Raw genomic sequence first — 24195 nt, 5'->3', positions numbered from 1 at the left:
GCTGGATCTATTTGGTACCGTTACGGGCAATCCCTGCTACCTTTATCTTTAAATACCACTTAAACAGGAAATTAAAAGATTCCTACAGACCAATTATTTTCATGATTTCTAATTTTGCATTCGTTTAAAAAAAAACCACAACCCTGTTAATAATGCTAAGGATGATATTCAGAATTAAGCATTCCCATTACTGTTAATCATTAACTATTTCTAAATCTATGCTTGTGTGGTTCCTATGCTTGTGGTACCAAAAGTTAAAGGAATCAGTAAAAGCACATTTTTGTTTTAAATGTCTTCGCCAAAGGGGGCCACACCACCTGAGCTTATTTCAAATGTTTGATTCTATCTCCTGGAAAGAGAGGTTAAATGGGTCTTTTTTTTTTTTCCTTTCCTATGATCCTTTCTATCTTCATCCTTCTTTCCCACCTTCCTGTATTGACAAGAGTTTAAAATTAAACTTATGTGAAGTAAATGAATAGTCTCTTCCTGCATAACATACACATTGTTAATAATGTTAGATTTGGAGCCGTACTTAGGGAAATGGCCATTAAAATAATAATTTACATTTTTAGCGTCTAACATCTTATGAGGTTCAGAGCATGTTTTCTATTCTTCATAGAAAGTGAGCAAACAGTTCATTAAGAAAGCAATCTGGGACTTTCCTGTTGGTGCAGTGGTTAAGAATCTGCCCGCCAATGCAGGGGACACAGGTTTGAGCCCTGGCCAGGGAAGATCCCACATGCCACGGAGCAACTAAGCCCATGCGCCACAACTACTGAGCCTGCACTCTAGAGCCCGTGAGCCACAACTACTGAAGCCTGCGTGCCTAGAGCCCATGCTCTGCAACAAGAGAAGCCACCGCAGTGAGAAGCCCGTACATCGCAACGAAGAGTAGCCCCTGCTCGTCACAACTAGAGAAAGCCTGCGCGCAGAAACAAGACCCAAAGCAGCCAAAAATAAATTTAAGAAAAGAAAATTTAATTATTTTTCTAAAAAGAAAGCAATCTAACACAATTCTCAGGGCCAAGTTTAGGGAGAAAAAAACATTTTTGTTTGTCTTCTGAAGATTATATTAAGAAACTCATTACATGATAAATCACTTATCCTGAAAGTCAAAAAAATCACCAGGCCTGATAAGAGAACGCAGACATTGTTTTGAACCAATGGATTTCAATAAGAAAGATCCTTAAACCTTCCCTTTTTAAAATGGGATTGCTGACATATGGCCATGGTAGAAAATCTAGCTCATCTTTCAAATACTGGGCTTGGAATCGTTCATCTGGTTTATGAATACTTAATGATTTTCACTGTGCCTGGTTGTAAATGAATACAATGCATGAATAAGAATATTTCCCGGCATAAAATGTCTCCCAGGGAACTGAGAAGAATATTTTTGCATCTTTTATGATCTTTTCCAGAAAAGTACATGAACATGATAGTGCAGTGATTAATTTATGAAATTAATGTGAAAATTATACCTACCTAGCCTTTTAGAATTCAAAATTTACCATCGGGAATTTTCAGGGAAGGAAAGGTAAAGAGACTTTATAAAGCTTTGTAGATTTTGTTAACTCTCGTAAACATAGAACGTGAAGTGAAGCCTTTCGGTCTAAAGTTGGGTATCAGACACGCACAAAGGGCCCTCTAGTGGCCAAACTGAAAAGTTTTGCCTATGTAACAGGGGATCCATTTGGTTATTAGCTGAAAAATGCTTTGTAGGTTAAAAGCAGTCTACATTTTTTTTAAAAATGAAATTTTATACCCGCCATCTTTTATTCTTACAAATGTGAGCCCAGATGAGTAAGGCCTGTGGTCAGTCACATGTTAAGAGAAGTATTCTCCGTGTGAAAGCGATTCCTTCCTGTCATGTTAAAGTAGAGCCACCAAAATTTTGTTTTCTTTCTAGAGCCAGATAAAATGGATGGGTAGAGATAACTGGGGATAGAGTACATATTTAGATCTTTCACTCTCCCAAGATGGCTCAGTTCCCCATCCTCGGAACTGAAGTGCCCACAAACCTGCAGTGCCAATGTCATTGCACAGCTACTATAGTATACATTTTAAATGTTATTTGAGAAACACAAACTACTGAACATAACCAATATCTGTTAAGAGAACATTTATAAAGCAATTTTATTTAGTGGAATTCAGATTTCCATATGAAGATTTCATAGCATTCCAGTTTTTGGCCCTGGATATAGGAGAGGGGATGTTTTCCTCACCATTCCCGCCCTTTCTGCCACTCCTTCCCCTCACTGCTTTCCCCGCCCGCAGTTGCGGAGTTGGAAGGTGGGGGAAATATATCAAAGTGATGTAATTGGTGACTCCCAGATAGTCACCATGGCGACTATCAGGCATATTACGCGACTGGTAGGGTAAGAGCTTCTTTAATCCAGCTTCAAGGAAGGTTTTTTTTTGGGGGGGGGTGAACCCACAGCCTACAGAGTGTGAACAGGCAGAAAAACGTCAGGATTGAGCCCCCCAGCATAGGCACTCCTTAAACTAAACCCAGTAGAGAAATCATTTCGCCAGTGGGAACCAGACCTTGCCGCCCCCTGGGCTGCCATCGCGAGGGACGCCTTAGCGCCCCAGAATCTGAGAGCTCATTGGTGGGTGGTGTCGTCACTCAGAGTGACGTAATGGCTGGGGAAAGAGGTGGAGCCATAGAGACTTGGCTTCTGGCCCTTCTAGCGGGGGGAGCTGTGGGAGGAGGGGAATTGGGAAGGCGCTGGAGGACTGAGGCCGCAGTTCCGGTGAGCCTGCCGTAGGAAGTAGGGGTGGGCGGGCCAAGTCCTCAGGCTGTTACTTGGTGGACCGCGCCTGCCTGTTTTCCTCCGGAGCCCGCTCCCTCCGCATCCTGCTCCTCCCAACAGCGCCCAGATTTCCAGACAGCTTCGAGGCCCCACCCCGCGCTCTCCTCAGCCCCTGACCTCGGCCCCCCGCCCGCACCCCAACTTTGGGGCTCAGCCTCCATCCCCCCTCTTTCCATGCTTGGCTTCCTCATTTCTTTTCCGTACCCTGTGTCCCGATTCTTCTCGCCTTCCTTCCATAAACTTGGATCGCCAAGGCTCTTGGTCCACGTGCCTGCAACACGCCCGCTCCAAAAAAAAACCCAAAGACCCCGCCCCCCGCCCCGGGACCGCAGCACAGCAAACACAGTCCAGCAACACACAACGCGCACAAAAGTCACTGGCTGGGGAGGCCGAGAGCGCGTTTTGCCCCCGTGACGTCGAGAATCTAAAGCAAAGGTAACCAGGGGAGCCTGGGGCCCGGGCGAGCGGGCGTGGCGGCGCATAAGCGCAGGCGGGGCTCGCCGCCTGGCTCCGCCCCGCCCCGGTCACGGCCGGGCACTCCTGGGAAGTGGTTGCCCACAGTCCAGGCGGCGAGTGCCCGTGGCCCGAGAGCAGATTAACTGCCCGATCGGGTCTGGCCTTCCTCCAGCAGGGGACCACCCGCCCTTGGTCTGGGTGCAGATGTTCCGAAGTATCATTTGAATTCTTGCTCAAAATGTCAGGTCTGTGGTTGAGGTTTCCATACCGGAGGGATTGCTACTCCTTTCCCAGCTTCAGGAAAGCAGAGTTGACACTGCGAGATAATAAGGCTCTTGATGCCGTTGGCTGAAGAGCGCCGTAGGATGCAGAAAAATTTTGGTAAAGTTTTAAAGCTCAGTTTGGGCTCTTTGGAGGATCACTAGCATAGGAAACCCGTTTACCTCCACTTGAATTATTAGTAGGTGCCATGCATATTTTCATTGCTGAGTGAGTACTTTCAATCTTTAAAGCTGCTGCCAAAAGCTGTTGGCAGCAGCTTTTCCAAGTATGGAAAAAAGCTAATTGAAAACAAATCCAGAATATTTACTGTCTACCTGTAATTTTAGGCTACAAATAAGTTTGTCTTGATTTCTTAACTACTTGGCAACCGTTCAAGTAAATTACTCAGTACTGTTGACCAGAAATCAAAATGTCTTTAAAGACCATATCACCATCATGACCATCATGGTATTCGAGATCATTTCTACTTGTTGGGGTCTCAAATAACCATTCTCAAATCCAGGGCTAAGAAAATATTATTCGTGATTGTTGGAAATGCACTTGAAGGAAATTTTACACCTTGAATAGAATATGCAAAATTTCTACCCTTGCAATAGTTAAAAACACTTAAATCCTGATATCTGTATAATTGATTTTTTTCTTTTTCCTGTGGCTGCATTGGGTCTTCCTTGCTGCCTGGTGGCTTTCTATGGTTGCCGCGAGCCGGGGCTACTCTTTGTTGCAGTGTGCGGGCTTCTCATTGCAGTGGCTTCTCTTATTGCGGAGCATGGGCTCTAGGCGCGCGGGCTTCAGTAGATGTGGCACGCGGGCTCAGTAGTTGTGGTGCATGGTCTTAGCTGTTCTGCGGCATGTGGGATCTTCCCAGACCAGGGCTCGAACCCGTGTACCCTGCACTGGCAGGCGGATTCTTAACCACTGCACCACCAGGGAAGCCCTGATGTGTCTTTAAAGTACTGAATTGTTTACTTACTCCTTCTGTCTAGGTCCCTATGTTGACTTGTTGAGACAAACACAAATATGGCCTTCTACAGTTATAAAACAGTCTTAGCTATTGCCCGAGCAAGGCAAGCCTTGGAATTCCACCCCCGAATATTTATATAAACTTTATTCTTCTAGTTGGAAAAGGTACATGTAAAAGGATAGGCTTAGTACACAATTAAAGCTTTGTTGGTTTTAATTTTCTTGGTTTTTAGGAAGCTGACATTTTAATGTATTTAAACTTACCCCAGATTTTCTATATGCTTTAGAACTCAGGCTGAGTAATTTTGTAGAAGTGTGGGAACAGGTAAGATACAAGATGTAATGGCACCTCTGTAGTGACACCTCTGTAATGAGGCCCTTAGATGTAAAAAGGAGTAAAACGGCTGGTAAACAAGCCAGTCCTAGGGCATATACCTGCCCCAGTAAGGTCTGTTATCACTTATTTGTTCCAAAGAATATTCACTGAGAACTTACTGTGTGCCAGATATGTTGTACATTTTCCCTTTTGGCCATTCAAAAAGTGCTATACTTGGCATGCTTCAAAAATAGTCTGAAAGAATGGAAAAAGCCATCTCTTTGCCCAAAGAAGTCTCTTTGCCAGAAGTTGTCTTTGCCTAGATGGGTCTTATTTATTTATTTATTTATTTTTAACGGTACGCGGGCCTCTCACTGTTGCGGCTTCTCCCGTTGCGGAGCACAGGCTCCGGACGCGCAGGCTCAGCAGTCACGGCTCACAGGACCAGCCGCTCCGCGGCACGCGGGATCCTCCCTGACCGGGGCACGAACCCGTGTCCCCCGCATTCGCAGGTGGACTCTCAACCACTGCGCCACCAGGGAAGCCCTGATGTGTCTTTAAAGTACTGAATTGGGTCTTATTTTTACTTTCAAACAATCTGATGTGTCAGTTTAGCTGAAGATTGTGAGTTGTTACGAAACTAGATTGTAGAGATCCCTGGCTGGGGAGCCCAATTCCTTTTTGTTTTGAATTTTATTTTTTTTTTATACAGCAGGTTCTTATTAGTTATCAATTTTATACATATTAGTGTATATATGTCAATCCCAATCTCCCAATTCATCCCACCACCACCACCACCATCCCCCGCCACTTCCCCCCCTTGGTGTCCACACGTTTGTTCTCTACATCTGTGTCTCTATTTCTGACCCGCAAACCGGTTCATCTGTATGCGCAGCCCAATTCTACCTCTTATTCCTAACATTCTTTAGGAATCTTAGGTAAAGGGCATTTCAGTAGTAAGTCCCTCTCATTTGAAGGAGTCCCTGGGCACTGCATAGACAAAGCAGTATTGTGTGATTGGTTTATCCCCACAGGGACCATGAAATGTCTCGTTCAACCAATATTCCTATCATCAGTAGAGTAGCTAAAGACACAGATGTTCCACCTGTTTTATGATAATAGAGACAAAACTTTCAAACATAACCCGGGGTAAAAGAATGTTTGCTTTTTAAATCAATAGTCACAGCATTTCTAACTCGTAATACGGCAATTATTCTTAGGAATTAACTTATTAATATTTCTCTTAGAGTATATCATTCACCCATAAAGCATACTATCCTTCGACTGGGCTAAACAGTTATATTTCATTCATTCACGAACATAATCTACTTTTAACATGTGGGCTTAAAACGATGGTTCTATCTTTACCAGATAAAATATCTATTTCTTTAATTTTTGGTCGTGTAATAGTATGTGCTTCACTCAGAGGATGTTGCTCTTTTTTCCAGATTCCCTAGCCACTGTGTCCATCCCACCAGCTCTTCTCACTCCCCATCATTTGCATTTCTTCACTTACCAGATTCCCATTTAAATAAAACACATATGAAGAACTATGACAGCAAGAAGTACTCCTATCCTACTCAGACAGGCCATAAAGTACTTCACTTAAGGACTAGAGTAATACAAAAGCTGCACACATCTGCTTGCTGGCTGCAGGAGGTCCCGGGTAAACCTCAGCTGGAGCAAACCGCAAAGAAGCCACAGGTGCCAAGCCCTCAGCCAACAGAAGAAATTGGAGTGAAGATTAAGGAAGAAAAGTGATCTTATAGGCAAATAATTATGGATGAACTTAAATATTATCACAGTAGATTCTATTTGCTTTGGATTGACACCAAAGTGGCTGCCAGAATGGTTTGGAGGCTGTTGCACGGACAGGTGCTGACCAGACGAGAGAGATGAAGGGTAGGGCAAGAGTCATATTTGCGAAAGAAAATAGAAAGTTAAAATGAAGTATTTGGAACCAACTTTTAAGTTCAAGTTCATCTTAAAAATCCCAGAGTAGGAATAGTAACTCATGGTGAGAACCAGAATTTCTTACTTGTCTGCAACTGACTTGCTGTACAACTTTAGGCAGGGTTCTTAAAATTTGTGTATATTTGTCCATGGAATGGTTATAATTGTTTTCTAATTTCTCCAAAGTGTTGAGAGGCTTCAAGTTTGATCTGTGCATCTGGAGTAGAAACTGCTGTTAATATATTAAGTATATGCATTTGAAAAAGCAATTTTAACAGATACCATGTTATTAAAGTACAGACCCCTAACTTAGATGAAAGCTCAGAGACACCAATAACATGTTTTGATTGTCATAGATTTCATTGAAGATATCCCATAAATATTACTTCAGAGCTATGGTACAGAGGAAAATCCGGCCTTTCCATTTTATAAACAGCTGCAGAAAATCTGTCTTGGGTTTTTTAACACTTTAAGAACTAAGGCAGGCTTTTGTTTTTGTTTTTGGCGTGTCCTAAAATAATGACTATTTGCATATGCATTTGATTCTTTAGCTGTTGAGAACGTGTGCTGATTTATTCCGCCTGGTTCCGTTTATGGTGTTCATCACTGTCCCCTTCATGGAATTCTTATTGCCAGCGTTTCTGAAACTCTTCCCAGAGATGTTGCCATCAACTTTTGAAAGTGAATCCAAAAAGGTACGTAGGATTTTAAACTTTTTAAAAAAATTAATAGATTTTGTTTTTTAGAGCAGTTTTTAGTTTTACAGAAAAATTGAGCAGAAAGTACAGAGGGTCCCCAGATACCTCCCTCCCCCTGTTATTTCCCCCATTATTAGCATCTTGCATTCGTGTGGTACACTTGGTACAATCGAAGGACCAATATCTATACATCAGTATTAATTCAATCTCATATTTTACATTAGGGTCCACTCTTTGTGTTGTATAGTTCGATGGGTTTTGAAAAAAAAATAATGTCATGTATCCGCTATCACAGTCTCATACAGAATAGTTTCCCTGCCCTAAAAATCCCCTGTGCTCCACCTTTTAGTCCCTCTTCCCTCTTCCCCTAACCCGGGACAATCACTAATCTTTTTACTCTATAGTTCTGCTTTTTCCAAAATGTCATGTGGTTGGAATCATACAGTGTGTAACTTTCTCAGACTGCCTCTTTCACTTAGAAGATGCATTTAAGGTTCCTCCATGTCTTTTCCTGGCTCATTTCTTTGTAGCACTGCATAATATTCCATTGTACGGATGTACCACCATTTATCCATTCATCTATTTGAAAGACATCTTAGTTGCTTCCAGTTTTTGGCAATTATCAATAAAGCTGTTGTAAATACTCATGTGCAGGTTTTTGTGTGGACACAGGCTTTCAATTCATCTGGGTAAATACCTAGGAAAGCAAATTGTTGGATTGTATGGTAAGGCTATGTTTAGTTTCAAGAGAAACAAACTGTCTTCTAAAGTAGCTGTACCATTTTGCATTCCCACCAGCAAGCAATGAAAGTTCCTGTGGCTTCATCAGCATTTAGTGCTGTTGGTGCTTTGACTATTAGCTATTCTAACTGGTGTGTAGTGGTATCTCATTGTTATTTTAATTTGCAATTCTCTAATAACACATGACATTGAGCATCCTTTCACATGCTTATTTGCCATCTGTGTATCTTCTTTGGGGAGGTGTCTGTTCAAATCTTTTGTCCACTTTTTTTTTTTTTTTTTTTTTTTTGCGGTACGCGGGCCTCTCACTACTGTGGCCCCTCCCGCTGCGGAGCACAGGCTCCAGACGCGCAGGCTCAGCGGCCATGGCTCACGGGCCCAGCCGCTCCGCGGCATGTGGGATCTTCCCGGACCGGGGCACGAACCAGTGTCCCCTGCATCGGCAGGCGGACTCCCAACCACTGCGCCACCATGGAAGCCCATGTCCACTTTTTAATCGGGATGTTTTCTTTTTGTTGAGTTTTAAGGGTTCTTAGTATATTTTGGGTACAAGTTCTTTATCAGATATGTGTTTTGCACATATTTTCTCCCAGTCTTAATTGTGTCTTTTTCAGAGCAAATCTTTTTAATTTTAATGAAGTACAACTTATCAATTTTTTTCTTTCTTGGATCATGCTTTTGGTGTTGTATCTAAAAACTCACTGCCAAACCCAAGGTCACCTATATTTTCTCCTGTGTTTTCTTCTAGGAGTTTTATAGTTTTGAGTTAATTTTGGTGACAGGTGTAACATGAGTGTCAAGATCTTTTTTTTTTTTTTTTGGCCTGTGGATATCCAGTTTTTCTAGCATCACTTGCTGAAAAAAACTATCCCTTCTCCACTCAATTTTAACTTTTTACCATTAAAAAATAAACAAAAATCACCTGTTACTGCAGGGACTAGTTGAACAGTAGGCATGATTTATTCAGCCAAACAGACCATTTAGTACTTGTGAGTAGTCCCTGGGAAGAGGGTGTCCTTCTTTGATGGTCACTGTGAAGGTGAAGGGCTGGACAACCGAGGCAGCCCCTGCATCCTCTCCATCTGTGCCACTCTCCCAGACAGACGGACGAAGGCGTGGACACAACACTAGCAGAGGACAAAGAGGGCAACTTTTAAAGCAGACCAGGAAATGTTTCACGGAAGAGGTGACCGTGGACCTGAGACTTCAAGAGTAGTAGAATTTTACCACACTGTTTGAAAGGCACTCTGGATAGAAGGAATAGCACTTAAGATGGCTTAACAGTGTAAAAGAGTATGCCAATCGGAGACCACTGACTGATTCTTTGTGGTTGGAGCAGGGAGTACAAGGGGATGGATGGGAGAAAATGAGACAAACGGGATGTGTTGGGGTCAGGTTGGAAAGCATCTACCACCCTAAGGAATTTAGACTTTGACAGTGGTGAGTAATGGAAGGTGTATGTAAGCAGGGGGTGAGAAAAACAGTAATCTCTATTTTACATCAATCTAAATAATCTAATCAACCATGATTAGAGCTGTATTTTAGAAAAACAAGTTGCTGGCAGGAGGGATTAAAGAGGGCAGAGCCAAGTGAGGAAAATCAGCTGGAATGTTTTTGCAGCAGCACGAGAGATATGAAAAAGCCGGAATTATGAAAGTTGCATCAGGAGTAAAAACTTGAAGATAGATTTGACGGACTTCCCTGGTGGTCTAGTGGGTAAGACTCAGCTCTCCCAATGCAGGGGGCCTGAGTTCTATCCCTGGTCAGGGAACTAGGTCCCACATGCATGCTGCAACAAAGATCCCGAGTGCTGCAGCGAAGACCAGGCGCAGCCAAAGGAAATAAATAAATAAATAAAATATAATAATAATAATAAATAAAATAAAATTTCTTAAAAAAAATAGGGCTTCCCTGGTGGCGCACTGGTTGAGAGTCCGCCTGCCGAAGCAGGGGACACGGGTTCATGCCCTGGTCCGGGAAGATCCCACATGCCGCGGAGCGGCTGGGCCCATGAGCTATGGCCGCTGGGCCTGCGCATCCGGAGCCTGTGCTCCACAACGGGAGGGGCCACAACAGTGAGAGGCCCGCGTACCGCAAAAAAAAAAAAAAAAAAAAAAGATAGATTTGAGACAGATTTAAGGGGTAGAATCAAATTGCAATATTTAACTGCCTGGCAGTGGTTTAGTTTATTTACATTTAAAGTAAACAGGATCTAGAATTAATACCATAGGATTCCAAGGAAGGCATTAGTGAATGCAGGAAGATGGGGGGAATGAAGAAGTGATTTATCTAAATATTCCTCTTTCCTCAGCACTACTCATTCCCCAGACATACGTATATACACATCATGGCCACAGTTTTAGAAAATACTGTCTTCTTTGCTTTGTTCCATGAACAGAAGGGGAGCACGAGAGGGAGCGTGAGTGTGCTAGCTTTCCACTCACACCAGGTCACAGGATCATACGCTTCTCTTTCATGGTACTTATCTCATATGCTTCCACATTAATTTGTGGAATTACTGGATTATCATTAGTCAGTAATGGTTGTCTTTCCCATTAGACTACAAGTTCCATGAGGGAAGGGATTCTTATTTGTTTTTGCTCATTTTATCCCAGCACCTAGCACACAGTGGATGCGCAATAAATAAATGGATGGATGGCTACAGATGAATGAAGTGGATGGCTAAATGGGTTTTAATGATGGTACTGCCACTGTGTAATTTTGGGGGGCTGATTCTTTTAAGATCTTTCTTAAAAAATCAATGATTGCTGTGATTGGCTGGTTATTAGAATCTCTTGGGCAACTTAAGGGGGAAATGTATATATATATATATGTGTGTGTGTGTATATATATATACTATACGCACACACACACACACACACACACACACACACACACACACACACACATATATATTCCTGTTCCTCTCTACCCAACCTGATCATGGTTATTTTGAAACTACTACCACACTGCATCTGTGATAATGAATGAGGATTTAGAAATACTGGTCAACATAGTGTCTTAAGAGTATACATTCTCTTTTATATAGTGCTTTGTTCATATCTGTTATAGCACTTCACTCATTGACTTATAATTGATTCTTTCTGTTTTCTTCTTAACCCCTAAGCTACTTTAGCTTAGAGTTAATTTCCTAGTTTTCTTTAGTTTGTGGCCCAAGCAAAATCTGGGGCCACTCACACTAGGGGTTGACTTGACCAACGGCCTAGATGGCTTGCACCAGGTTAAGAGACAGTATGTATCTATTCTAAATAGTGACAAAAGCTTCCATTGAGGGGACATTTTGGATCTATCAAATATTTATGATCATTGTATCAATGAAAAATAAAAGGTAAGATTAAGGAAACAAGCTGCAAATCAAGGCTACTTTTTTGGGGGGGGGGCGGCGTATGCGGGCCTCTCACTGTTGTGGCCTCTCCCGTTACAGAGCACAGGCTCCAGACACACAGGCTCAGTGGCCATGGCTCACGGGCCCAGCCGCTCCGCGGCATGTGGGATCTTCCCGGACCGGGGCACGAACCCGTGTCCCCTACATTGGCAGATGGACTCTCAAACCCTGCACCACCAGGGAAGCCAAGGCTACTTTTTAATTTGCTCTGGTTATCACAAAGCACCTTCAGTTAGGTCTGAAAATAATATTCATACGTGAAATAGGGATGACCGACAACAAAGCCACAGTTATTTTTCTCTCATCTTTATCTACCAAGTTGTAATCACGAAGAATTAACTTTGATTAACTTTTCCTTTTCTATTATGAAGGAAGAAAAACAGAAAAAGAAAATGGCTGCAAAGTTGGAACTAGCAAAATTCCTTCAAGAAACGATTGCAGGGGCTTCCCTGGTGGTGCAGTGGTTGAGAATACGCCTGCCAATGCAGGGGACACGGGTTCGAGCCCTGGTCTGGGAAGATCCCACATGCCACGGAGCAACTGGGCCCGTGAGCCACAATTACTGAGCCTGCGCCTCTGGAGCCTGTGCTCCGCAACAACAGAGGCCGCGATAGTGAGAGGCCTGCGCACAGCGATGAAGAGTGGCCCCCGCTTGCCACAACTAGAGAAAGCCCTCGCACAGAAACGAAGACCCAACACAGCCATAAATTAAATACATTAAAAAAAAAGAAAAAGAAAGAAAGAAACGACTGCAGAAATGGCAAGGAGGAACAGGGTGCAGCTGGGGGATGCCTCCACCCAGTTCTCATCCTACATCAAACAGGTGTCAGTCTTTTATATAAAACCAGACAACATATCATCATGGAGCTTCCAACTTGTTTATAATCTGTGAATTTGCAAATATCTAAGTTACAGAGATATAATATTGCAAACATTTATGGGAGTTTGCAGAAAAACCTATCTTAAAGCCATCAATGTGTTGAAGATGTTGATAACTTCTTGGAAACAACAGTAGAATGAGACTCAAAGTTCTGAACTGCTCCTAAGTTTTCAGTTGATTTAGGCTGACTTCCGACAGATTTTTTTTTAACTCCTCTTTGTAACACAGGGCCCACTTCCACTTCCAGACAGAAGACACAATCCATAAATGCTTTGGCGTCTTTCAAATAGTCTACAGGGAAGATTCCGTTAAGTAGGAAGCACGTTTTAATCAGCCCCTTCGTCCCACTACCTAGGTCCAGACAGGCCACAAGCCCAGCACAAAGGAGATAGTTCGCTTTTCCAAACTCTTTGAGGATGAGCTGACCCTGGAGCACCTCGATCGATCTCAGCTGGTGGCCCTTTGCAAACTGCTGGAACTGCAGTCCTTTGGAACCAACAATCTGCTCCGCTTCCAGCTCCTGATGAAGCTGAAGTCTATAAAAGCAGATGATGAAGTAAGAGCTGAACTACAGCTGTAGGGAATTAGCCAGGCCTTGGGGACTGTCTTAGGGTGGCTTTGTGGCAAAGTGCAGTGTCTTCTGTTAGGTCTGCTCAGGGGCTGGTTCTGGCAGAATGAGTGGTTTAAACCAGGGGGTCCCCAAGCCCCAGGCCACGGACCAGAACCGGCCTGTGCCTCGTTAGGAACTGGGGCCGCACAGCAGGAGGTGAGCGGCGGGTGAGAGAGCCAAGCTGCATCTGCCGCCCCCCACCCCCCATCGCTCTCATTATCATCTGAACCATCCGCCTCTTCACCCGGCCACCCCCATCTCCATGGACAAGTCATCTTCCATGAAACCGGTCCCTGGTGCCAAAGAGATTGGGGACCACTGGTTTAAACAACCACTGACAACTGTTGTATTCTTTAGAAGGCCCTTGTAAGCAGTTAGTAGTTTGGATGTCTTAGCTGGGACTAATCTAAAGCAGTTAGGGCCTGCTGGGAAGGAACAGCAACCCAGTAGATCCCTGAGAACAGTAGATTCCACTGCCAAGGACAGCGCTCGACCCCCTGTACCTCCCTTCTGCTTCTCCCCACGCAGCTGGGTGAGCCCGCCTGGTAAGAAGGGGTGGCAAAGGATAACGCAGGGAGAGAAGGCAGGACCTCGACATCTTCTGGAAGAAAAGGGCACCATTTGGACTATAGCTACTAATTAGAGTCCTTAAAAAGTGAGAAGAATGTTTCTTGAATCTGAATCAGCTGCTTTAAAAGCATTCTGCCTGAGGGAACAGAACTCCCAGAACTGAGAAGGCAGGATCCCAGCGGCTCCATTTAGATGTTTAGTGGTTGCTTTTAGAACTTTGGAATAAACAATGCCGGTCCCAGAAGTACCACAGTTTGGGGTCATACCAAGCAGAAACTGTGTTAAGTTGTTTACTGAGGGAGTTTTGCAGACCGGGGAGTTGGGGCCGTTCCTGGGGTTAGGGGAGGACCACCACCCGGACGTGCAACAAATGGTACATTGACAGCTTTTCAAGTGGAATATTTTTCTATGAGGTTTTTTTTTGTGTGTGTGTGGTACGCGGGCCTCTCACTGCTGTGGCCTCTCCCGTTGCGGAGCACAGGCTCCGGATGTGCAGGCTCCGCGGCATGTGGGATCTTCCCGGACCGGGGCACGAACCCGCGTCTCCTGCATCGGCAGGCGGACTCTCAACCACTGCGCCACCAGGGAAGCCCCTCTATGAGTCTTAAAGCTGCCGCGAAAGGGAAGTGTAGTAGAGCTGTCACAACCAGGCGAAAGGCAACGCAAGGGGGGAAAGAATTACCTTGGGGGCAGGCAGTTGAGGAGTTCTGTCAACTTCTCTGATATTATTAATACCTGTTGGCAGGATTCCCTTCATGTCAACCGCTGCACCTCCCGAGGTCACCTTGCTTTATTAAGTGCCTGGCCTTTGCAGCAGTCAGCGCGGGGGACAACGTGGGAAAGTGGCAGATTCTGCGTTTCCCCTGATTTGTTGGAATTAGGTAAAATTGGAACCAAAGGATCCAATACCGTTCCTTACATTTGTTTCAGGTAACTGCCAAGGAAGGGGTGAGTGCTCTGAGCGTGTCAGAGCTGCAAGCGGCCTGCAGGGCCCGGGTGATGCGGTCACTGGGTCTCACTGAGGAGCAGCTGAAGCAGCAGCTCACAGAGGCAAGTAGCAGCTTTACTGGACCCTCTTCCCCGGAACTCTCTCCCCTGCCATCTGCAGACCTCGTTTTTTGATTTCTGCTTTGCTCTCTTACCTAATTTGCCTTGTTTAGTTGAGCCGTTGGCAGCTGAAGAAGCTGGACTTATTTATTTTTAATTAATTAATTAATTTTTGACTGCGTTGGGTCTTCGTTGTAGTGCATGGGCTTCTCATTGCGGTGGCTTATCTTGTTGCGGAGCATGGGCTCTAGGCGCACGGGCTTCAGTACCTGTGGCACTTGTGGGCTCAGTAGTTGCGGCTCGCGGGCTCTAGAGCACAAGGCTCAGCAGTTGTGGTGCACGGGCTTAGTTGCTCCGCGGCATGTGGGATCTTCCCGGGCCAGGGCTCGAACCCGTGTCCCCTGCATTGGCAGGCGGATTCTTAACCACTGTGCCACCAGTGAAGCCCTGGATTTATTTTTGACAGAGACGCAGTAGGTACCCTATTAAAGAGTTCTCTATTGCTGCTAACACACCACCACAAATGTAGGGGCTCTAAGCAGCACCCATTACAGGCTCACGGTTCCGCAGGTCAGAAGTGCAGGCTGTTTTCCTTTCTGGAGGCTGTGTGGGAGACTCCACTTCCAAGCTCATTGAGTTTGTTGGCTGAATTTAGTTCCTTGCAGCTGTGGAGTGAGGTCCCTATTTCCTCACTGGCTCCCAACCCCAGGCTACTCTCAGCCCCGGAGGCCCCTCCACCTGCGTGAACTTCTCACATGACGTCTAGCAGCAGATTTAAGGTCTCACGTGATTAGGCAAGACCTACCAGGGTAATCTTCCTATTTTAAGGTCAACTGACTTGGGACTTGAATTATATCTGCAAAATCCCTTCATGGCAGCACCTAGATTAGCATTTAATTGAATAACTGGGAGAAGGTGTGGGTACACGAGGGACTGGAAATCTTGGGACCACCTTCAAATTGTACTTCCTCTGGGTATTATAAGGGCCTGGGCAAAAGCTCTGATAGAAGGCCTGTCATCCGTGTGAATCCATCTGGAGCCACCTTGCCGGTGGCTCAGCTGGGGTTGCTTTCCCAGTTTGTGCCCCAAACCAGGGTCAAGTGTTAGCTTTGTAACAGATTTCCCCTCAGATAACATACTCTCCCTCAAATAACAGATTTTAACTGAGTGTCAATGCTGTACAACAAAGGAATAACTCCTGTTACAATCCTCATTCCTGTAATTGTACAAAGTGCTATGGAGTGTACACAAATTATCTCAGAATAGGAGGCACTGTTGACTTTGAACCCCGTCAGGTAGCTATTTCCTCTTCCATGTCGGACCTGCTCTGGTTGGAAGGTGGGCATGTTATCAAGGGGTATTTAAACATCATTTGTTTCCTGAACATAGAGTATTAAGTGACTTCATACTGTCAAATTGCTTTCTTAAAAGGATGTATCATCTTACAATACACTTCAAGGGGGTGAGAATACTAATCCAACCATACAATATTCAGCACTCTGTATTGTTATTCCAAAAATCCTATGCTAGGATACGGCTGACATTTCACAGAAAGGAAAAGCTAAAAATGGTAAACCTAGGAAACATCTTAACTTCAGAAAAAGATAAATTAAAACTATGCAATTTGGGAATTCCCTGGTGGTCCAGTGGTTAGGACTCCACACTTTCACTGCTGAGGGCCAGGGTTTAATCCCTAGTCGGGGAACTAAGATCCCACGAGCCACATGGTGCAGCCAAAAACAAACAAACAAACATACAAAAAACTATGAGATTCCACATTCACCTGTTACATTGGGAAAGGTCAGAGTCTGGTGACACACCGTGTTGGAGAGGATGTGAGGAGAGAGGCACTCATGCATTTCTGGTAAAGTCCTCCATGGAGGTTTGGCAATAGCTTTCAAATTTTAAAAATGCATTTACTTTGCCCTAGAAATCTCACTTCTAGGAATTTATCCTATATTCTTGCACATGTGCAAAATGATATATCTACAAGGTTATCTATTGCAGCACCATTTATGATAGCAAAAGATGGAAAACCGTAGAATAATCAAATTATGGCATTTCTGTACAATGGATTCCTTTACAGACGTTTAAAAAGAAGGCAGCTCTACATCATCTGGTATGAATCAATTTCCAAGAGATTTCAGAAAGCAAAGGACAAAACAGTGTGTATATGTCACCCTTGGTGTAAAGATAAACATATAAATATCTATTTTATATGCACAGAATATCTCTGGAATATTGTATCAGGAACTGGTATCGGCGGTTGCTTCCAGAGAGGGAAATAGGGTAGCTAGAGAATAGGGTAGAAGGCAGGCATATTTTTATTGATTAGATTTTATCTACCTTTTGAATTTTGTCTCTTGTGCATGTCTTATATCTATCTATATACACATACATATACATACATACATTTAAAGTTTGGCTATTTGGTACTTGAAAACTCACGTCTCATTCTAATGTTAATTTCTTTGGTTATGAATGAGGCTGATGTATTCTTGCACATTATCGAGTTCATACTGAGGAGAAGATACTTAGCTACTTTGATCCACAACTGGGTTGAGAGTTTAACTGAACCTCCCTCTCAGACTCTGAGAGTGAAAGGCTGCAGGGCCCAAGCCCTGGTGCAGAAGCCGGGAGACGTGTCCCTGTTCCTGTTCTGCCCTTAGTACTCAGCGTGCGCCTGGGGGCAGTAAAACCAGGGAAGAGTAGATGACCGTGGGTCCAGCTCTCGCGTCCTGTGATTGTCACGTTTCATCCTCCCCCCATTCTCCAGGGGCAGGACCTCCACCTGAAGGAGAATGTCCCTCCTTCCTTCTGCTTCTGTCCCGAACCTTCTACCTGATAGACGTGAGGCCAAAGCCAATTGAGATACCACTCACTGGGGAGGTAAGTCCTGGGTCGATGGGGAATCTGGACCCCATGACTGGGGCCTCTCTGCAAACCTCCATTTCCCGTTACAGTCAGAGTAGGCATTTCTTTTGGCATATCTTGGAATTTGGCCCAAGTGGCTTTAAAAATCTTTTAAAAATTTCCTTTAAAAAATGAAAATCACTCAAACCACCTCTAGCTATGTAGCTGTTACTATCTTTAGGAGCCTTATTTGATTTAGGAGTCTTATTAGGAGTCCAGTTTATTCTTTCTCCTTAAGTATCTAGTCTGTTTAGCAGGGTTTTTTGTTTTGTTTTTTCCCACCATTCTTTCTCCTTTGAGACTGAATGGTTCCTGTTCTTTCATGTCTATTTCATTTGTCCAGATTCCTATTAATTTTTTTAAGGTTTTTTTTGATGTGGACCATTTTTAAAGTCTTTATTGAATTTGTTACAATATTGTTTCTGTTTTATGTTTTGTTTTTTTGGCTGCGAGGTGTGCGGGATCTTAGCTCCCCAACCAGGGATTGAACCTGCAGCCCCCTTCGCTGGAAGGGGGAGTCTTAACCACTGGACCACCAGGGAGGTTCCCAGATTTCTATTACTTTTAAAGCAGTGAATGGCCAATCTAGAATATAAACAATTCTTTTTGTCTTCCTTCAACTCTTTTCCTTAATCTTTTTTTTATTGCCTTTGAACTCAGCAGCCTTTTTTTCTCCTGGTGTTTTACTGAAGAACCCAGGACTGGCCCAATCACTAGAGCATCTTGCTCTGGGTCCATCAGAAAGGGCCTCTCACTTCCCTGCTTTGTGGCTTCATGTCTGACTCAGAACATGCATCAATGATAGAAGATGCGGCACTTGTGACTGAGCAGATTGAACTAAGTACTTTGGAGTGAGGACCAATCATTTTAAATCTTAGTTATGGTATTGACTCTTTGGGCAAGCCAACAAAAATGATACAACGTCTAGCATGAAAAATGTACTTCAGTAGTTTTGGACCTGATTCATAAATGTGACTTCTGAAAGGGAAGTGAGATGAGGGTCTTAGAAGAGGTAGGGCCTAATCATATTTCAGTATGCTTTGGATGTGCTCAAGTGATACTTGAATAAAACTAACACTTAAGGATCCTAATCTTCAGTAAAGCTTGTGGAGGACGGCCAAAGAAATAAAAAATAAAAAATAATAATGTACTTCAGGAAACACCGTCTTACTTTCCCTTTCCATGTTTCCAGAGACTAATCTGGATTTGGGCTTTGTCCAGAAGGATTCTAGGGAGACTAGGAGCAATTCTGGAACATAAACCATGTTCTAATAGGCTGCTGGGTTCTTAACATTTTCTCTGAGACAGACCAGCTATTTGTCATTTTTACTTTTTAAAATTAATTAATTAATTTATTATTATTATTATTATTTTGCGGTACGTGGGCCTCTCACTGTTGTGGCCTCTCCCGTTGTGGAGCACAGGCTCTGGACACGCAGGCTCAGTGGCCATGGCTCACGGGCCCAGCCGCTCCGCGGCATGTGGGATCTTCCCGGACCGGGGCACGAACCCTGCATCGGCAGGCGGACTCTCAACCACTGCGCCACCCGGGAAGCCCCTATTTGTCATTTTTAGACTGCCCTTCAGTAGCAAAGAAATTTTGGAGTAGCAAAATGTCTTAGAGCTAAATTTGAGTTTCAGAATTATTCTAAAGGGGCATAAACTCTTAATCCAGATGTTGCTTTCTGGAGTGGTTAATAAAGACCTAAGAATTAAGGACAAGCTCCTAGGCATTTTATTGTTGTTTTTTTAAATCCATGCTTCTAAACTTCTATTCTCCATATATACAAAATGAAAACAAGTAGCATACTAGGTTCAGTAGAGAATTGAGAGACATCAAACTGAATATACTATAGTTTTGGATATACGTAGCCCTTTTCCCTCCAAAGTACATGAAGAAATTACTTACTTCCAAAGAGCAGTGATATACTTTTCAAATCTAATAAATGTAATTGTTGAAGACAGATTAGCTAGCTCTTCTAAAATACCACTCCCTCCCTCCATTTTCCTGGTGTTGCAGGGGCATCTGTTAGGCAGCACCTACCATTTGAATACGTCAGACAAGTTTATCACTTATTATTAGACACCAAAAATGATAAAGATGTCACTTTCGACTAAGTTATATCAATGCTATTAGAAACTGATGGGTAAATGAGAAATGACAACTTTTGTGTTTTTTTTTTTGAGAGTGAGAACAGGATCAGAATTGGCAAATCAATAGCTTGTTAATAACAGGATTTTATGTATCAGAATCTAATTAGGGTGCTCAAAACGCAAAAGATAAATGGTACTAAGTTACTATTTCAGGGACATGTACTTCATATGTTACTCATAGAGGAAGTCAGGGATTTAGTGGAAAGCAAATTGTGCTGGAAAGTACTGACTACCGTAGAAGTGCTTCTGAGTTCCAGGAAGAACAGAAGGCTTAGCTTATATAAAACGTTTCTCTCCCTAGGCTCCCAAGATGGATATTCCCGTGGGATCACCCACTTCCTCTGAACCTAAAGAGAATATGGCGGGTTTAGTACTTCAAGTGAAGGGAACTAAGGTTAGACAATTACTTTCCATTTGCTTAAGTGAAAATAACAAGAAGTTAAGTTCTCTATTTTTCACCGCCTGAATGAAACTGAATTTCAATACAGTGGTGTTCTTTAATACGGATTTTTTTTTTTGGTACTGCTTGATCTGTTTCTAAGAAAGTTCAACATCTGGCTATATGTATTTAGGTTCCAGACTTTGCCTGTTGAGTCCAGTGCCAGATGTGAAGTAGCTGTTTCAAGCTCCTGGTAGCCATGGCAGGGTGACTGTAGATCCAATATACCTTTTGCTGTAAGTCAGTAACCCAACTCTCAGCTCTGCTGTTTAAGGATGAAGAACTGGTACAGCTGCCGCCAGCTACCTCATCACTCACACCATCAAAGCCTATTTCATTACGTAAAGGATCCATCACTTCTGCTAAAGAAGCTGTAAGTTTCTAAAAAAAGAAAACCCTTTCCCTCTAGTTACTTTTAAGGGCAGTGAGAATCTAGAATTATAACTGTTGCAAAACACCGCACCCTGTCTCCCCGTCTTCCAAACAGGAAGCTGGAGGCTGAACTTTAGTCATCTTTATAACCACTATATTTTTTTAAAAACTCCATGACCCAAAAGTGAAAGAAAAAAAAAATCAACAAACGCAATCGTGGATCAGACCTAAACATGTTAAGTCTAGAAGCTAATTACAATATAGGCAGATTCTTATTTTCTGTTGCGCCAGATGGAAATAGTTCCCATATGTTGTGTATTTCGCACAGGCTTCAGATGTCAGGAAATACTAGCAGGAAAGCAATTTAAATCTTAGGAGAAGTGCATGTAAATAAGAACTTACTTATCTATCCACTTTCCCCATTTGGGGGCGCGGGCAGAAAGCCTGCTGCAGTGAACAGTAGGGGGTCACGGGAGAGTTGAGTTGTGGAGTGGCTTTGCTGACTCCTGAGGACCAAGGAGAGAACCAATGAACTCCCAGATGTTTAGGCCTTGTTTGCATGTCTCCTTTCTCACTGTGACCGGTCCCTGAAATCCTTATGTTTTGTACCCCGACACTCCAGGCAGAATCACAAGATAACCCAGAACAGCAAGGCTAGTTCGAATGGAACATAAGCACTCATGGGGGATGGAGCGCCCTCTCTCTGGCTTCCTGCCCTCAGCAGTGGCATCCGTAAAGGACATCCCAGCCAAGAGACTACCTATGTCTGGTTTCAGATATAAGATCAGACATTTAGTCCTTGGGGCAGTCTTTTGAGGCCTTGTAACCATTCAGATGATGTCAGCAGCAAGACCAAGTTCAGACCATTTGGAAAACTATAATTGCAAAGTCCATTTTCCCTGTAGCAATAGGTCATCCCACTGGACCTTGTGTAAGGCCCACTGGCCATGTTGTTTTCGAACAGCTTCGTGTCCTTTAAGGGAGGAATTTTTTTTTTTTTTTTTTTTTTTTTTGTGGTACGTGGGCCTCTCACCGCTGTGGCCTCTCCCGTTGCGGAGCACAGGCTCTGGTCGCGCAGGCTCAGCGGCCATGGCTCACGGGCCCAGCCACTCCGCGGCATGTGGGATCTTCCCAGACCGGGGCACGAACCCATGTCCCCTGCATCGGTAGGTGGACTCTCAACCACTGCGCCACCAGGGAGGCCCTAAGGGAGGAAATTTTTTGCATAATGGAATCAGCCTGGTGCCTTAGATACCTCTTGTCTCCTCTGGCTTGGTAACCCGGGTAAGAACTTGGGAACCTCCGAAGCCAGTGATGGTGAGAGTGCCTGACCAACTCTTTCAGACTGACCCATCAGTAGGAACAGTGCCCTGGAAACAAAGTACCTTCTGAGACAGAATGGATATAACTCCCCAGTTAAGTCTTCCTGGATATAAAGAAGAAAAAGCTTCTTGGAGAAGCAAATGGGGAGTTCAACAGACTGGCAATCAGAAAGACTTGGCTGCTGCTTGGCTGTTCTGAGACAGCCCCTCTCGGGCCTGCAGCGGCTGCAGGGAGCTGGGAGGCTGCCACTCTTCCAGCACATATGGCTTCCATTAGCCTCCATTTGCTAGGAAACATAATTAAGGGTTTAAGACTTAACCATTTGTTTGTGCTGGGTGTGTGTTTTTCTGGTCTGTTTGTCTGTCACAAACAAGACTATCTGTTAGTCACAGGGGTTGTTAAGAGTCTGATATAATCCCTACGTTACCCAGTAACAAGTATTACGTTCAGATATTTACGTTGGGTGTCTTCGGTGTTGTCCATACTGAAAAAACTTAACATAATAAATAGGTCGCCCTGCAGCTGACCACCAGACTTCTTCCCTTGGGGAGTGCTTAGAAGGGGAGAGGCATTTCAGCTGTGGGTGATGAAACTGGATTCCTTTACTTGTTGTGAAATTGAAAGCAGTTACATGGGAGTCAATGGAACCAAGGAAAACTCAAATCTCCCCACCTGGGATCATCTTAATGAGGAATGTCATCAGCATTTCGCAGCAAGGAAATGCACTTTAAAATGCTTCCTAAACCTCCTCTCTGCCTCACCGTGTCCTGCCGAGGAACGCCAGTGCCTCGACTATGACGAATCCCGACCGTGCGGCCTTCTGGGCATCTCAGCATTGGCTTCGTAAGGTGATTCACAATCAATTTTCCCATTTTTCAAGTGATGGTTGTTTACTTAGTTCACATTTCAGGTATTACACGTGAGAAAGGGAGGAGCTAGTGCGCTTGCTCAACCCTGTTTCAGCTGGATGCCTCACGGGTGCTGCTGGGCCGCTCTACAGCTCTTCCTGGCTTTCCCCATGAGCAGAGTGGGACTGGTTAGCTCAAGGGGTTTGGACCTCAGTTGGACTTCACCCATTTTTGCTTCATAAATAGGCATCTAAGACACTTGACACACCTCTCCTCCCCTTCTTCTGATAGCCCTCAGAGAGGTCAAGGTTGTTGCTTTGTTTCATCACTGACAGCACTTGGCTGGTGGGTCCCATGATCGTTAGATGCAGCCCCCTGCTGAAACCGAGCTAGCGGTGTTCTGGTAAATGATTAACACCCAACTCTGGCAGGGGCCGTGGTCGCAGGGGGAGCCCTGATTTGTAGCCTTCGCAGATTCCGGTGATGTAAGTACTCCCAGAAGTCTGATTTTCAGGCTACCAACAGGAGGTCACTGAACAATGCAGAGTTGGGAAGAGATGTACGCGATCAGCTCAAGACACCGTACTTAACAGACCCTAGGCCTCCTGGAGGAACGAGAGGCACTTAAACCTCTAATTGGTGCGTGCAGCAACTGTATCAGTTCCATGCACCAACACAGGCATCTGGGACGCAGTACCGTGTAAATGGCCATAAATACTGTTAAGTGCCAACCTAGAGAGAACTTGCCCCAGCGGAGTGTTTCTGAACACCAGGGTTCCTGCCAATCTGGCTCTCAGCAGGTGAGGGAATGGAAGCCTGTCTCCTTCCCCCGCTCTCTACTCTTCCCCACAGATGCAGATACCGTGGCTGTACCGGCTGCTAATAATCTGAGTATAACTTTAGGCATTTTCTAAAGCCCAACCTCAGTGATGATGTCAGACTTGGCCCTTGTGTCATACACTGAGAATTCTGCTCCAAAAGAAAGGTGTTGGTGGCATCTGACATGTGTGGACCTGCACTGTGCCAATGTCTAATCCTGTATTTAGATCATTCCAGGTCACACTGGTGATATCGAATAAATGCTCTATAACATTAAAACCTAGACTAAAGATTTCCCGGTCACCACCAGCGCACAGCTGTAGGTAAGGTCAGACTAACGGAACGTGAAAGCCGATTGGCACGTTACTTAATCTTTGATTCTGGCTTGCTGGCTCCCCCCACTGGCGGCTGATCAACACAGCGACTCCGTTGTCATTGAGACAGATTCTTTCCAGCTGAGGTTCGATCTTACTTGAGATCAATACGGTACATTAGCGGTGCCCGGGGACGGATGCTCCCCAGCCTGTGGCAATTAGAAAGGGCGGGAAGGCAGTACCGATGGATGCTGTGGTGATCCCAGGCCCTAATCTTGTAA

The 24195-nt window shown here is 44.2% G+C and overlaps 1 protein-coding gene across 1 annotated transcript; it reads left to right on the top strand.

Annotated features, from left to right (window-relative positions):
* Nucleotides 1–4568: 4568 nt before the first annotated feature.
* LETM2 (leucine zipper and EF-hand containing transmembrane protein 2) lies at nt 4569–23738 on the top strand (the record flags this gene model as incomplete). Its single annotated transcript, XM_081221134.1, is given in 14 exon segments — nt 4569–4615; nt 6276–6585; nt 6589–6723; nt 6727–6729; nt 7332–7475; nt 11997–12077; nt 12365–12448; nt 12861–13061; nt 14616–14735; nt 17509–17542; nt 17545–17621; nt 20101–20193; nt 20513–20611; nt 21233–23738. Coding segments are annotated over 14 exon segments (1464 nt in total). The 3' UTR covers nt 21269–23738.
* Between the last annotated feature and the right edge of the window lie 457 nt (nt 23739–24195).

Source organism: Mesoplodon bidens (assembly GCF_964165515.1).
Source record: "Mesoplodon bidens genome assembly, chromosome: 20".
In the NCBI taxonomy this organism is placed as follows: Eukaryota; Metazoa; Chordata; class Mammalia; order Artiodactyla; family Ziphiidae; genus Mesoplodon; species Mesoplodon bidens.
This window is presented reverse-complemented; position numbering and strand designations above follow the sequence as displayed.